Source organism: Microcebus murinus, chromosome 22 (genome assembly GCF_040939455.1).
Source record: "Microcebus murinus isolate Inina chromosome 22, M.murinus_Inina_mat1.0, whole genome shotgun sequence".
Classification (NCBI taxonomy): domain Eukaryota; kingdom Metazoa; phylum Chordata; class Mammalia; order Primates; family Cheirogaleidae; genus Microcebus; species Microcebus murinus.
This window is the reverse complement of record NC_134125.1, coordinates 9,050,776-9,065,822: the sequence shown is the minus strand read 5'-3', so window position 1 is coordinate 9,065,822 and position 15,047 is coordinate 9,050,776. Positions and strand designations below refer to the sequence as shown.

Below are 15,047 nucleotides of genomic sequence, written 5' to 3'. Positions count from 1 at the left end.
AATCCCAGCACTCTGCGAGGCTGAGGCAGGAGGATCGCTTGAGCCTAGGAGTTTGAGGTTGCTGTGAGTTATGATGATGCCGTGGCACTCTAGCACAGGTGACAGAGTGAAATGTCAAATGAAAAAAAAAAGGTGCGGGGGCGGGGGAATCCCAGAATTAACTGAAAATCCAATAGTCCAAGAGACAAGGGCTGTCAAGCAGATAGCAGCCCCCAAAATTCTTGTCCTCATTTTGGACAAAAGGACAGGAAATCCTCAAATGAGCCTCCCTCTACTTGGGCTGCCTGCAGCCTCTCCAGGGACCAGTCCTCTCGGCTGTCTCACCCGGCCCTTGACAAACACGCAGTGACCAACAAGAAGCCAGATAAAGACCCTGAATGAGCACCCGGTCCACGTGGCCCCTGCCCTCCTGGACCCCCCGCCCAGCCGGGAAGTCACGTGCTGCCAGGACGCGGGAAACGGCCTGCTGGGCAGGTGCAGCCGCAGGGGCTGGCAGGGTGAAGGGCTGGGGAGAGGGTTCTGGGAGGGGGGCGGCATGGGGGAGGCATGGAGAGAAAGGCGTGCAGACCAGCTGGGAATGGCTGCAGCAGTCTCAGGCAGGGCTTCCTTCCGTGCCTGCCACATGCTCTCTGAGAAGGGGACGAGGACGCCTCCACACGCTGGACGCTGGCTCTGCCTGGGTGTGAGGACAGCTGCGGCTGGGCTGCCCACGACACATCCCCAGCCGCCCATGGGTGACCACACCCGACTGCCTTCTCCTTGGGGGTTGGCGGTAGCCTGCTGTGACTGCCCATCAGGTGACCTGCCCACCTGCAGCCTCCATCCACCGACCCTGAGTGCGGCCCACGGGACCTGCCCTTCCCTGGAGTTCCCTGGTGGCAGAATCCCAGAGAGGCTGGGGGGAGGACGGTCACTCCAGCGGGGACACCCAGGCAAGACGGTCGAGCCATTTGTTCCCGAGGCCTCTAGGACCACCTCACACCTCTCCGTCTCAAGTCCATTTGTGGTGTCCACCCTTCCAGAACGTTCCCTCCCGGGGTTCTGCGCAGCCCTCCCGCGGGCACTCACGTAGATGCCCAGGCGCAGCGCGGGCACGGCGGGGGCCTCGCACAGGGACAGCAGCAGCAGCAGCAGGGCCGTGGCCAGCTCCATCAGGTAGAAGAGGTGGTTGTGTGCAAAGAGGTAGGCCGCCAGCGCTTTGGCATCCTTGGGGTGGGTGAAGAACTTGTCGTTGTTCTCGCCTTCCTGAAAAGACAAGAGCGCCGTGGGCACGTGAGCTGGGAGACCGTGGGCACCACGGAGGAGCCGGGGGCAGGAGGACAGGAAGGCCCCGGGCAGACGAGGGGAGGTCCGGGCCAGGGACGGAAGGTGAGGGAAAATCGAAGTTACATTCCCCAGGAAACTGCACGCTGGCCGAGTGTCACCCCGGCCCGCTAAGGGGGCTCAAGAGACCTGCTGCCTCTTAAAAACCACCTGGAGGAACCAGGGATAAAAAGCTCCCGAGAGAGCCGGGCGTGATGCCAGCCTGTGGTCCCAGCTAGCTACCTGGGAGGCCGAGGTGTGAGGCTCGCTGGAGACCAGGAGTCCCAGCCCGGCCTGGGCGACAGGGGTGTGCAGAGGCCGACACCGGTGCTTGGGCACAAGGCGACCGAGAGGAGGAAACGTGAGAACGTGTGTAAGGCACCTGGGACGGGGTCTGACACACGGTAAGCTCGTCACAGATTCAGCCATCATGATTATAGGTTATATGAACATTATGGGGAAAAAACAAGCCAAAAGCCCCACCTAGTCAGACCCTTTAAACCCATCGAGAGCTGCCCAGAGGGGTGTCGCTACCATACAGTTACTTAACTCAGGATTCCCTATATCTTACTTTATTTTTAATTGACAGGTAATAATTGTATTTATGGGGTATAATGTAACATTTTGATATATTTATACATTATGTAATTATTAAAATCAAGCTAATGAACATATCCATCACCTCACATGCCACTTTTTCTTTTGCAGTGGGAACATTTAAAATCTATTCTTTCATCAGCCGGACGCAGTGGCCCATGCCTGTAATCCTAACACTCTGGGAGGCCAAGGCGGGCGGATTGCTCAAGGTCAGGAGTTCGAAACCAGCCTGAGTAAGAGCGAGACCCCATCTCTACTAAAAATAGAAAGAAATTAACTGGCCAACTAAAAATATATAGAAAAAATTAGCCGGGCATGGTGGCGCATGCCTGTAGTCCCAGCTACTTGGGAGGCTGAGGCAGGAGGATCACCTGAGTCCAGGAGTTTGAGGTTGCTGTGAGCTAGGCTGACGCCACAGCACTCTAGCCAGGGCAACAGAGTGAGACTCTGTCTCAAAAAAAAAAATCTATTCTTTCAGCAACTTTGAAATATACCTTCCATTATTAACTACGGTCACCATGCAGTGCAGTGGATCTCAAAATCGCATTCCTGCTGTCCAACGGGATCTCTGTGCCCTTAACCCCATGCCCCACTCCCCACCCTGCCCGATCACCACCCTTCTCGCCGCTGCTAGTTCAACTTTCTTAGACTCCACACGTGAGTGAGACCAGGCAGTATTTGTCCTTCTGTGTCGGGCTTATTTCACTTAGCATGATGCCCTCCAGTTTCATCCTGTTGTCACAAATGACTCAGATTTCCTCCTTTCGAAAGGCGGAATAGCAGTATTTCGTTATATTAATACACCACAGTGTCTTATCCACTTACCCACCGATGGGCACGCGTTGTGGCTGACACTGCAGTGAACCTGGCAGTGCAGATAACTCTTTGCCACGCTGGCTTCATTTCCTTTGGAGACAGACAAGCAGTGGGGTTGCTGGCTCGTGCGGTGGCTCCGTTTTAATGATTTGAGGAACCTCTGTACTGTTTTCCATAATGGCTGCACAACTGACACTCCTGCCCACAGTGCGTGAGGGCTCCCTTTCCTCCACGTCCTCACCCACACTTATCCTTCATCTCTCGGGGGACAGCTGGTCCAACAGGTACGCGGTGATGTCCCATGCCCACTTCCCACTTCTCCACGTACTTTGCCATTTCTCTCTAATTCCCTAATCTCTGCAGAAGGGTGGGCCCCGCCCTGGATCCCTTCACCCCGACGGTAACCAGACAGCAGCTGCCCCTACGCAAGTGCTCACCAGGACCAGGCGCCGTGCTGGCCCTTCACCGGAGCCCTTCTCACTCCTGTCACTCCTGTCACTCATCACTCCTGTCATTTACTCCTGACAACTTCCCTTTCAGGCGGGACTTTGATTATCTGCATTTGACAAAGATCAGAAAACCACAGCAGGCAGAGTTTCAGCAGCGGCCTGGAGTGATAGAGTCGGACGGTCAGGTTGCAGCATCTCTGCTCTAACGACCATCTTGGCCTTCTGCTACTGAGGTAAACAATAAATGACAAAGCCCTGGAGGTCCACCTGAAAACACAAGCAGGCCGGGCGCGGTGGCTCACGCCTGTCATCCTAGCACTCTGGGAGGCCGAGGCGGGAGGATCGCTTGAGCTGAGGAATTCGAGACCAGCCTGAGCAAGAGCAAGACCCTAGCTCTACTAAAAATAGAAAAATTAGCCGGGCATCATGGCACATGCCTGTAGTCCTAGCTACTCCGGAAGCTGAGGCAGGAGGATCGCTAGAGCCCAGGAGTTTGAGGGTGCTGCGAGCTACGATGACGCCACAGCACTCTAGCCCAGGGGACAGAGCAAGACTCCATCTCAGAAAAGAAAACAAAAGCATGTGACACGCCAAGGCCATTGCTGACCCTCCTCGTTAGGGTCAGCTTTCTAGGGCGAGGTCTCCACTGCCTCCCTGGAGCTGGCGGGCACAGGGGAAGCAGGGGCTCCCACCTGAGCAGCTCTGTCCGCGGTCACCAGCAGCTCATGCTTAGTGACCTCGTGAGCACTTATTTGGCACATGTTCTGCATGCATCACCTTGCTTCAGTGCTTCTCACCGGGGGATGATTTTGCAAAACCACCACCCCACCATGCCCCCAACCTTTGGCAATGCCTGGAGACATTTCTAGTTGTCACAGTGGGGGTGGGAGACGCTACTGCCGTCTAGTGGCAGATTCCAGAGATGCTGCGCGACATCCTACAATGCACAGGATGCCCCCACTGCGCAGTACGATCCAGCCCCACCCGGGCGGCCCAGGCGGAGGCCTTGCCTCACTCACTCCTGCACAAACCTCGGAGTGGAGACTGTTCCCACGGGCTCCACTTCCTAGAGGAGGAGAGTGGAGGAGCCGGCACGTAAGCCTGAACTCCCTCACCCAGAGCCCTTCCGAAAGCATCCCGGCTGTCCAGGAATGCAGCCGAGACGTCGATTATTCTGGGCTGAGACCACCCTTGCCATCCTCACAAACCCCTCTTCTGGGAAAGGCCTTGCCTGAGGTTTGCAGAGTAACTGAGCGAGTCACTCCCTTGAAGCTGGATAGGTTGCTACCCTCATTAGCAAAAAATAAAGTCAAACCGCAGACCTGGCCGCAGACCCCGCGGGGCAGGCCCAACAAAGGGAGCAAACATCCCGGCAGGCAGATGGCGGGCAGGCTGGGCACGGCTGCGGTTCGCACCGCCACCTCCATGCTCATGGTGGGGGGTGGGGGCAGGACACACACAGTGGCCTGGGAAGCTTCTGGTTTCAATTACTAAAAACGCAATTCTCGAGCAATTTCTTCCAACAAACAGCCAGGACTGGAGGCCTGGCTAGAAGAAATCACTGACACGTGAGGCTCAGACTTTAACTCTGGGTCTTGGAATTGCCCCGGAGGAGACAGGGGGCGGACGGAGGGACAAGTTACTGACGTCACTGGATTCTGATCCAAACCCCAGAGGAAGACATGGGCCTTTTTTCCTGGCTGCTATTTATAAACTGGATTAGGAAAAACAAGGAAGGCCAGCTGTCGTGATTCCGAGCCTTCGCTCTCTTCTCCCTAGGGTGGAAGTCCACACAGAAATGAGTGCTGGCGCAGAGGCCAGAGGACCGCTGAGCAGGTGGCTCCCGAGGGTGAGCGAGTTAGCAGGTAAAATGTGGCAGGAGAGAAAACCGCCGGCACCAGTTACCCTCAGAACAGCCAGGGCCAATTACCCGAGCACTCCAGCAACCCGGCTCACCGCGGGCACTCGAGCAGCTGCGAGCACAGGAAGAAAGAACATCTTGACACCAGCTAAACCCATCTTCCAGAAACAGCCATGACCCACTGCTCACAGGGATCTGGGTTTTGCTTTTATTTTTATTTTTAAAAAATGATACTTTTTCAGTAAAATAATTCAAATAATACACAGAATTGGAAGGTAGTAAAAACTCCATCAGCCAGAGACAATTGCCTTTGATATGCAGAATAACTTTCCAGATGTGTGTGGATGTCTGTACATATACCCACGTATATGCTGCTAAGTGTACATAAATTTTATATGAAAATGATCACAGTACACCTGCTATTCTGTAACTACTTTTCCACAAATACGTGACCCATTTTCACGTGGATATGGACACACGTGGTCAGGTACAGAAATAATGCAACAATGTATAGAAGAACAAACATAATTAGGAAGCTAGGTGGATAGTTTAAAACCAAGCCCTGAGGTGTGGCCATCCAGGCAGGCAGCAGTGCTAGCTGATTGGTTATCAGCAGGCCCTAAATCCATCACTCTTCATTGGGTAAGAAAAGCTGGTTTGGAGTTGATGAATGTTGTGTTAATTCTGCTGTTTGCTTATAGTTGAATAAAAATAAAAACCTTGAATGAGAGAAAAAAAAAAAAACAAAAAACCAAGCCCTACAACTTACTAGCTGGGTGGCCTTGGACTTCACGTGGCCCACCTGAGTCTCAGTTGCCACATCTGTAAAGCGGGAGATAATCACAAGGGCCTCAGAGGATTGTTATTAATACAAAGATTAGCAGGTGTCCCATATTTTTGTTACCAACGTCCTTACCTGCTCAGGGAAAGGAGGAATTGTCAGGTTCCTGAGGTCCCCAACCATTCTGCCTCTGTGTTCTGACCCACCCCACCCTCCTATTCAACCTCGGAGAAGGTGGCATGAATAAGGCGACCCTGCTAGATCATTAACAGGAATGCCTGCGCTGGCTAAAACTGTCCTAAAACGTTTCTGTCCCCTTCACCTGAAACAAAATGTCCTTGCTTTAGGAGCACAGGTCTATGTGATCCTGCATGAACACACGAGAGACAGACGCTGAACTATCATATAAATGTCTGAATTGTATTAATTATTTTTTTAATGAGAAAACGAATACTGGCAACGGAGAGCTGCTTCAGACAAAAAAGATAAGGGAAAATTATCATTGAAATGAATTTAAGAAAAACCTCATCCAAACCCTTACTCAATGCATACAGAAACTGAAATCTTACAGAAACAAGAATGGCAAGATTAAGGCAAAAATGCCACGGCCAGTGGGGTTGGTAGTAGTAAAAAAGGCAATTTCTCCCCTGGAGAAGGCTCCACCTGGAACAGCCTTATATCCAAATATCTAAATAGCAAGTGCCTTAAAAAATGTTGATTCCACCTGGTAAATCTATTACTTAGAGTCTTTCCTAGTAAAATTACCCTAGATATGAGACACAGAAAGAGAGAGAGAGAGAGAAATGCATGGATTGTCCTTACGTTATCATTCACAATAAGGAAAAATATCCAAGATTATCAGGATAGTTAAGTAAATTAGGATAATTTACCTGATGTAATTTAAAACCATTTAAATTATGTTTACAAAAGTGTTATAAAAACATGAGGGAAAAAAACTTATACTATAATACATGCTATAAAACAAAGACTATACAACTGCAGATACCAGATGACTTTCAAATTATTTTAGAATATATATATTATTCTTAAAACACATATTCTTTTTTTAACCTGGAAGGAAATGACAGTTGACAGTGACTGCCTTTGGTGAATGTTTTTCATTTCCTCTTTATAGCTCAATTTGTTGTACTAAGCATGCATTACTTTTATTAAAAATATTTTTTTTTTCAAAAAAAGGGAAAACCAATCATGAAATAGCAAACACGAAGGCAGCAGCAAGTTAAACAGGAAAGAAAGGAAGAGCTCTAAGTGCCCCATGCCATGCTGGCAAACCCGCTACGGACAGCGTTGAGCACACAAAGAATTTCCTCCTGAGAACCTGCCCCCTCAGAGTGGCCTGAGAAGATGGGGGGGGGCTAGGAGACAGACTCAGGGAAGCCCTGGGGCAGGCACAGCCCCAAACTGGGGGTCAGCGGACAAGCTGCTGCTCTGTGAGCACGATCAAGTTAGCTCGCAGGACCGTCTTACGAACAACTAGCTCACTCGTGAGCAGCAGCGGGCACCTAGGGCAGAACTGAATTTCTGGGCAGCTAAGAGAGCCCCGGCTGCCCCACCCAGCCGACAGGTGCACAGAGCGGCCAGGTGCCGGGTGGGAGACACTCACCTGGAGGTAGATCGCTGCCTCTTGATAATTCATCTCCCAGTTGGGGCTGGTGGGCGTGGAGGGGGAACTCTCGCCCGCGGAGCTCAGACTGGGAGTCTGGGAGTCGTGGATGGCATAGCTGCCCCCATCTGCATTGGAGGAAGACAGAGAGTCACTGACCACCCAGGCTGGAGAGAATAAAGACACCATTCAGCAGGGGGAAAGGCTGGCAGTCACTTCGCACGCTCAAACGTACATCCCATAATCTTCCAGCCAACACTCCATCCTGTGTTCTAGGGACAGCGAGAGTGAGTATGGCTGGTTAAAAATTTCTTTCTCTCGTTAAGTGAAGAAAAGCAAGTACAGAAGGGCATATACAGGCTGCTATCTTTTGTGTAAAAAACAGAGGGAACAAGAAAACACACATATATCCACTTATCTTTATAAAATGAAACGCAGGAAGGGAAGATGAGAACTCCATGAAACTGGTTACCTGTAAGGGGGGTGAGCGACAGGGTAGAAGTGTCACTCAAAGGGAGTGCGTTTTTTTGTGTACACTTTGACTTTTGGAAGCATGTTAATACTCTACATGGTTAAAAATTAAAAATAACTAGATTTGCCCCGCGGTGCAAGGCCAGCTGTTGCTTTTCCCGGCCGACATCCACGGCCTCCTGTTCCAACAGCACCGCCCTGGTCTGCCTTTGCAGAGCCACCCTCCTCGCTCTCCACCCACATCTGTGGCCCTGGCCGACTCCAGCCTGGCTCCTCGGGCAGGGGACCCGGGCCTGGCAATACGAGCCCCTGGTCTCCCCTGGGCACAGGGATTTGGATCAGGCCAGGGGTGCTGGCCCCAGCTTGGCCAGTGAGGGCTGAACTTGGAACTATTCCTGGACCCATTAGGAAGGAGGGGCTCTTTCCCTGTTGTCACTGGCGGCTGCCTCTGCCATCACGTGGGAAAGCCTGCCTGGGAAGGAAGTCAACACAGAACAAAACAATAAGCAAGAGATAACACCCACGGCACCGAAATCCACCCCTTCGCTTCCAAAATCTGAGCTGTTTGAGTCTGTTGAGCTGGGTTTGTCACAATAATCAAGTGTCTCTACTGCTACACATGGTAAGTGGTGACAGCCAGAAATGACTCTCAACTTGTGAAGTTATTGGGAAGAAGTGAATCTAGGATGAAAGTCTGGCTCCCCATAATCCACACTGTAAGTGATCTGCCTGTAGGAAGATAAAGAATGGAATCAATGCCTGGATACCGAGATTTGCGCCGCTGCCAGGGAGCAAACGTGTCAGGCTCCCAACCACACGGGACAGGGCAGGAAACCGGCTGGGCTTACAGGGCTGTTGGGTCACAAAAGGCCCTTCTGATCTTGAACTGCCAGCAAGGGCAACCGAGTCTGGCCATGTGCAAAGTGCTTCCCCATCCATTTTGAAGAACAGTTTCATGGGGGTATAAATGACACGTTAAAAAACTGCACATAGCTGAAGTATGCAATTTGATTCTGACACGTGCATACCTGCGACATCATCACGACAATCTAGGTAACGTGTCCACCACCCTCTCGTGCCTCCCTGCCCATCCCTCCCCAGGCACCCACGGATCTGCTTTCTGTCCCCGTTAGATGAATCTGCATCTCTTAGAACTCTACATAAATGGAATCGGTACGTGTTCTTTCCTCTGGCTCCTTTCACTCAGCATGATTATTTAAAAACTCATCCACGTTGTGCTACGTATCAACAGTTCATTCTGTTTTATTGCCGAATAGTATCCCACTGGGGGGATGCAGGACATTCACCTGTTGATCAACAGTCAGGCTGTTTCTAGCTTTTGGCTATTTCAAATGAAGCTGCTATGAGCACTGATGTACAAGGCTTTGCGTGGACATACGCTTTTGTTTCTTTTCCATAAATACCTAAAGGTGAAACAGCCAAGATCCTATGTTTAACTTTCTAAGAAATTGCCAAACTGTTTTCCAGAATGATTATACCATTTTATATTTTTAAAAAATGCTTCCACCTCATGCTCTTGGGGCTACTCACTCTGGGAACCTAGCAGCCATTTTGTAAGGAAGCCCAAGTAGCCGGCGGAGAGCCCCGTGGAGAAGAATCAAGGCTCCAGGGCCACAGCCTAGCCGAGCGCCCAGCTGACAGGCAGCCCTGACTGCTCGGCCACATACATGAGCCCTCCCCAAACGCATCCTCCAGCCCAGGCAAGTGTCCATGCTGATGCTGCATACAGCAGGGGGAAGCCACCTCCCCAAGCCCTGCCCCAATGGCAAGCCCACAAGCAAAATAAATGTTATTTTAAGGCTCTATGTTTGGGAGTGATTTGTTGTTATGCAGCAATGGATAACTGATATGTATCTAAGTACTTTATATCTTTAACCCCTTTAACTCTCACAACAACCCTGTGAAGTAGGTAGTATTATTCCCAATTCAGATTTGAGGAAACTAAGGTGCAAAAGGTTGAGTCGGCCGGTGCGGTGGCTCACCGCTGTAATCCTAGCACTCTGGGAGGCTGAGGCAGGCAGATTGCTCGAGGTCAGGATTTCGAAACCAGCCTGAGCCAAGAGCAAGACCCTGTCTCTACTATAAATAGAAAGAAATTAATTGGCCAACTAATATATATAGAAAAAATTAGCCGGGCATGGTGGCGCATGCCTGTAGTCCCAGCTACTCGGGAGGCTGAGGCAGCAGGATCTCTTGAGCCCAGGAGATTGAGGTTGCTGTGAGCTAGGCTGACACCACGGCACTCACTCTAGCCTGGACAACAAAGCGAGACTCTGTCTCAGAAAAAAAGAAAGGCTGAGTCGCCCCCTGCGGTCCTGGGGCTCGTGAGCGGCAGGGCTGGGGTACAGACCAGGCGGCTCGGCTCCTAGTCAGTGGGCTACGTGTCCCTCAAGAACCAGACACTCGAAGAGGGGGACAGGGTAGTTAGTGCGAAGGGACCAAACCCACAAGAGCGGCTCCCTCACATCCTAGAGTGGAGTCACAAGTAGGAGGGGGACATCCGCACGCGGCCTGAGCGCGGTCCTTCTGACCCTCCCCACCCGGTGCCGACAGAGCAGCATTCCCTGCTCTGATCCCAGCCCCGTTTCTGAACCAACTGAGCCCTCCAGGCAGAGACAGGGGCAGGCCAAACCAAACTTCCTCCGTCCGCTCACATGGACCAGGGAAGCATGAGTCAGAATGTGACCGAGGAGGACAAGCCACAGGCGGGCAGCCGGATGGAGCCGCATCCTCACGTGCCCGGCCCCGTCCTCGAGACCTCCACGTGCCCCGGCAGGAGCCAGCCCCGGCGACACAGCGGGGCCCCGGCGACACAGCGGGGCCCCGGGTAAAATAAGTAACGGTGACGGAGCAGGGTGAGCTGCGGCAAGCTGGCACAGATGGCAGCAGCCACCAGCGTCACTTCCCCAGCCTGCGCTAGACCTGAGTGTCTTGCGTGAGCCGCTGCCTGGAGACCCCCGCCAGGGGGCCTTCCCAGCCCCTCCTCTCACAGGGGGTCTCGGCGCACTGACTGGGGCTTCCCTCTCACGCCCACCCCTGGCAGGGAGAGGACACTTGGTCCTCATCGCTCACACAGCAACTCCCCGTGGCCGGTGGCCTCGTGTGTCCTACGGCGCAGGCTGCTCCTTGCTAAGGTGCCCCACTCACACTCCCAGCAGTGGGCTTTTCCTGGAGCGGGTAACTCTTGGTATCCGAAGTGTCCTGGTTTGGGTGAAAGACAGTCCCTCTTCCCTGATACACAACCCCCTCGAAGCCGCAAACAACAGCTCCACGCAGCTGAAACCCACAGGGACCTCGGGGACAGGAGGACCAGCTCCTGGCTGCCTTGGGAGGACAGTCCTCAGAGCCACAGATCTCCGACGCCACGTACTCTCCACTCCCCCGGGCCTAAGTCGCCGGATCTGGGAGGGTCTCGGCTCTCCCACCCGTCTCCTCTGCCCACCTTCGTGGGGCCTCCTGTCCCCGCCTGAAAGCCGCCGCAGCCCTCAGACAGCCTCTCGCGGGCCAGTCGTTTCCCCGACTACCTGAGCCAGGCACCTTACCGCAGGGTGAACTCTGTAAAGACTAAGCGTGCCCGTGTCACTCTGCTGCTTAAAACCCCTCGCTGTCCTGCCCGCAGAGAAAGACTCAGACTCCCTGGAACAGCACACAAGCGAGCTCAGACTCCAGCTCCGTCTCTCTCCATTCCCCCGCTCCTGTGCCAAACTCCCGACGGCAGGTGGGCTTCGCCCTGGGGCTCGGGGCCGGCTCCAGAGGGCAGCTGGTGGCCACAGAGCACTAGGACGTGGGGAGCCTTAGATATAATTGCTTTGTTCACCTGCTCTTCCTTCAGTGGGCATTCCCTGGGGTGGCGGGTGGATCCCAGGTGCTGGGCCTTGGGCAGGGACTGCAGGTAGGTGCCTGGACAGCCCTTGCCCTCCAGGAGCACCTGTCCCTCCCCCCATGCTGCCACCACGGGGCCTCCAAAAGGTGTTTCCACAGCGATGAGGTCTGGCTGGTGAGTGGGGAGCTGTGTTCACAGGTACATGGGGACTTCGAGGCCTGGCACAGATCCTGGAGACCGCTTAATTCCGTGCCCACCTTTGGGAGATGGGGAAACTGAGGGCCAGGGAGGGGGTGTGGTGTCCCCACGTAATGGGGCCGATGGGTCACAGGGCAGGTCCAGCACGCAGGCCTCCGGGATCACCCACTTATCACTTACGTCTCACCAGAGAGACGTGAGGGTGGCGCTGTGCCGTGGCGTGGCCCTCGGCCACTGTCTGCTCTGACTGACAGCACGCAGCTGTGACACAGGTTTGTCTGTGACCCCAAATCAAAGAGGCTAAGCGACTGGTCTGCACACAGACCATTACCCCCGCTGGCCAGAGCTCTTGGGATGCACCCCGGGGCCCACAAGTGCCTGGTAGACAGGCAGAAGGTCTTGGTGGGGTGACAGGGTCTATGTCCCTTGCCCTGCAAATGCTGAACGGAACGGCTGCATCAATAGAGAATCCGGGGCAGGAGGGGCCTCGGGAACCGGGAGGCTCAGCCCCTCCCGGGACTATGCTGAGCACAGTGGGCCACAAGATCTTGCTTCTCACCCTCCTCCCCGACACCACGGCCTGAGCCATCCCTCCCTGGACGGACACAAGCCCCTGTCTCCCTGTGCCCTGCCTGCCCCTCCCTCCCGGTCAGAGAACCCTGTTGTGCACGTGTGCTCTTAAGTCAACTTTCTGTAATAGTTTGGTGCAACAGTAATCTTCAAGAAAACTAAGCCAGATGGTATCATTCCTCTGCCCCAAACACGCAAGCCTCTCCTGGATTAAAAGGTCCTGTGGAACCCAACTCACGACCTCTCTGCGTCATCTTGTCCCACTCGCCCCCACAATGGCCTCCTTGTTATCCTGGAACACGCCGGAACGCTCCACCTAAGGGCCTTTGCGTGCTGCTCCCTCTGCCTGCCAGACCTTTGGAGGCCAGCCCCTCGCACCTTCCGGGTCTCCACCCAAACTGTCCCAGCAGAGGCTGCCCCCGGCCTCCCCGAAGTCGCTCCACCCTCACACTGCCCGCGGCGTCCTCCAGGGGCTGCGCTACAAGCTGACGGGGCACTTGTGTGCTCCTGGGCCTGGTTCCCTGCCCAGACGCCAGCTCCGGCTGGGCAGGGACCTCGGTCTTGTTCACTGTGGTGTCCCGGGGCCCAGGGCAGCTTCGGGCACGACGTATAAGCGGTCAACAAACGCCCTCCGAATTGAAGTGGAGCAGAACATCTTGTCCTGAGACTCCACACGTGCCCGTGGGCATCTGAGGCCGGCAGGGCCCGGCGGGCCTCGGGAAGGAGGCTCAACTCCAGCCGGGGTGCAGCAGGCCTCGCCAAAGCGTGTCGGGAAGTGGCGTGACATGATTGCTCCGTATTTTTAAAGATCATTCTTTTACAGATTTGCTGAAGAGGGGCTATTCTGTATTAGAGTAACTTAGGGTAGAACGTCCAAAATACGGTTCAAGCGCTAAGGGGAGAGAATGGAGAGTTCTCCCCTCCCAGGGCGGACTTTGTTCTGCGCGTCTAACCATTCAACCTTACACTTTCTCAGGAAACAGGACGTGGCGTGCTCACGAGGTCCCCAAAGGCAAAGCGCGACAGCTCTTTTGTGGCTCTCGTGCGGGGAGAGAGCTGAAAGGCCCAGGGTGACAAGGGCTGCCGAGGGGCTTTTCAGGGAAGCCACAGGTGATTTCAAAGAGCCTCCTTCACACCGGCACGAGGCTGGGCGGCCCATTTAGGGATTACAGACGGCGCTGGCGGGAGGCAGGGAGCCAGGCCCGGCCCACTCCTTTTATGTGCGGCCTTCACACAGCACCGCGGCCAGCCGTGCCAGCCAAGGCCAAAAGCACTTCCAGGGCACTGCAGCGGTGGGGCCGGGCTGCCCCGTGGGTCGCTGACTCACTGCCCGGCCAGCTCTGCTCCAGCCCTCTTTCCCACTTCCGAGGCCGGACACGTGGCCAGAGAGGCGATGGAAACCTCCAACTCCTGAGTGCTGCGTTGTTGCAGCGGAAGGTCCACACAAAAGCCTCCCAAAGAAAAGGGCAGTGAAGGTCCATGCAAAGGGGGCCGGCAGGGGGAAGGGGGACCTGCTGGAGGTGACGGTGCCAGGGCGGCACCCCCGTCCGGGTGAGTCAGCGTGTGGGCCTGCAGTTCAGACGGTGGTGTCTGGGACCCCAGTGTGGCCTTCTTGGAATGAGCTCCCTGGAAGCAGGAGGCGGGGGTGTGCGGGGACTCCTGGGTGCCCTGACTGGTCACTGGGCATGCAGCCTGGAGAGGGTCTGTGCCCACGGAAGCCCATGGGGCACCCCCACTGGCCCGCTCCGGGACCCCTGCCTGGGCAGCCTCAGTGGCTGTTAGCAGCCCCTGCTCTGGTGGGCTGGAGCCTGCCCTGCCTTCCTCCTGCACCGAATTTGCATTCACTGGGAGAAACACAGGCTCCCAGGCCTCCAGGTAAACGACTGGAGCTCGCACCTTTGAAGTACCTGGCAACAGGAAGAGTCCTAGCCAACAAAGTGCACACGCCACCTCGCCCAAGTCCAGCCCCATCCTCTGTGTGTTGGGACCGGCCCTCTCGAAGTGGTGATTAGAGCCCACGGACGAATCCACACCTGCGGCCTCTGACTTGCACCGTTCGTGCCCAGGGGAGGGCAGGCTCCCCCAGGCCAGCAGGAGAGGCAGGGACCCAGGCGTACCACGAGGGCCCAGCTGGCGCAGATGGGACGACCTCACCACGGGGCTGTCAGGGCACCCGCCCTCCGCTGCCTCCTCCAGGAGGGTGACGGGTGGCCCCCGCCGCTGCATGTCGCCCTCCCTGGGAGGCAGCTGGGCCGGAAACTCGGGAGGGAAGGAGGCAGCCCTGGCGACGGGAGAGTCTCCCCGGCTCTCATGGCAGGAGAGCTTCTCCGCGAGCAGGTTTCAAGAGGGGCCAGCGGAGGCTGACCAGGAACGTTCTTGGCAGCCAGGCAGATCTCGTTCTTTGCCGCCGGGGAGAGTTCCACGAAGGGGAACGCTGTGCACTGCACTTCCAGCGCCCTCGGCAGAGAGCTCCCTTGGGAAACGCAGACTGACAGGACAGGCACAGCCTCGCGGACTGCAGACTGTGGCCACTA

At 55.0% G+C, this 15,047-nt stretch overlaps 1 protein-coding gene across 3 annotated transcripts in view; it reads right to left on the bottom strand.

The window, feature by feature from the left end:
* Positions 1 to 15,047, bottom strand: part of TPCN1 (two pore segment channel 1) — a 58,308-nt gene that overhangs the window by 26,228 nt on the left and 17,033 nt on the right. For all 3 annotated transcript variants that reach the window (XM_012752241.3, XM_075996595.1, XM_075996596.1), the window contains 2 exons: positions 7,431 to 7,558; positions 1,069 to 1,245 (listed from right to left, as the gene is read on the bottom strand). In XM_012752241.3, the coding sequence (XP_012607695.2) occupies positions 1,069 to 1,245; positions 7,431 to 7,558 (305 nt within the window). The remainder of the gene's footprint in view (positions 1 to 1,068; positions 1,246 to 7,430; positions 7,559 to 15,047) is intronic.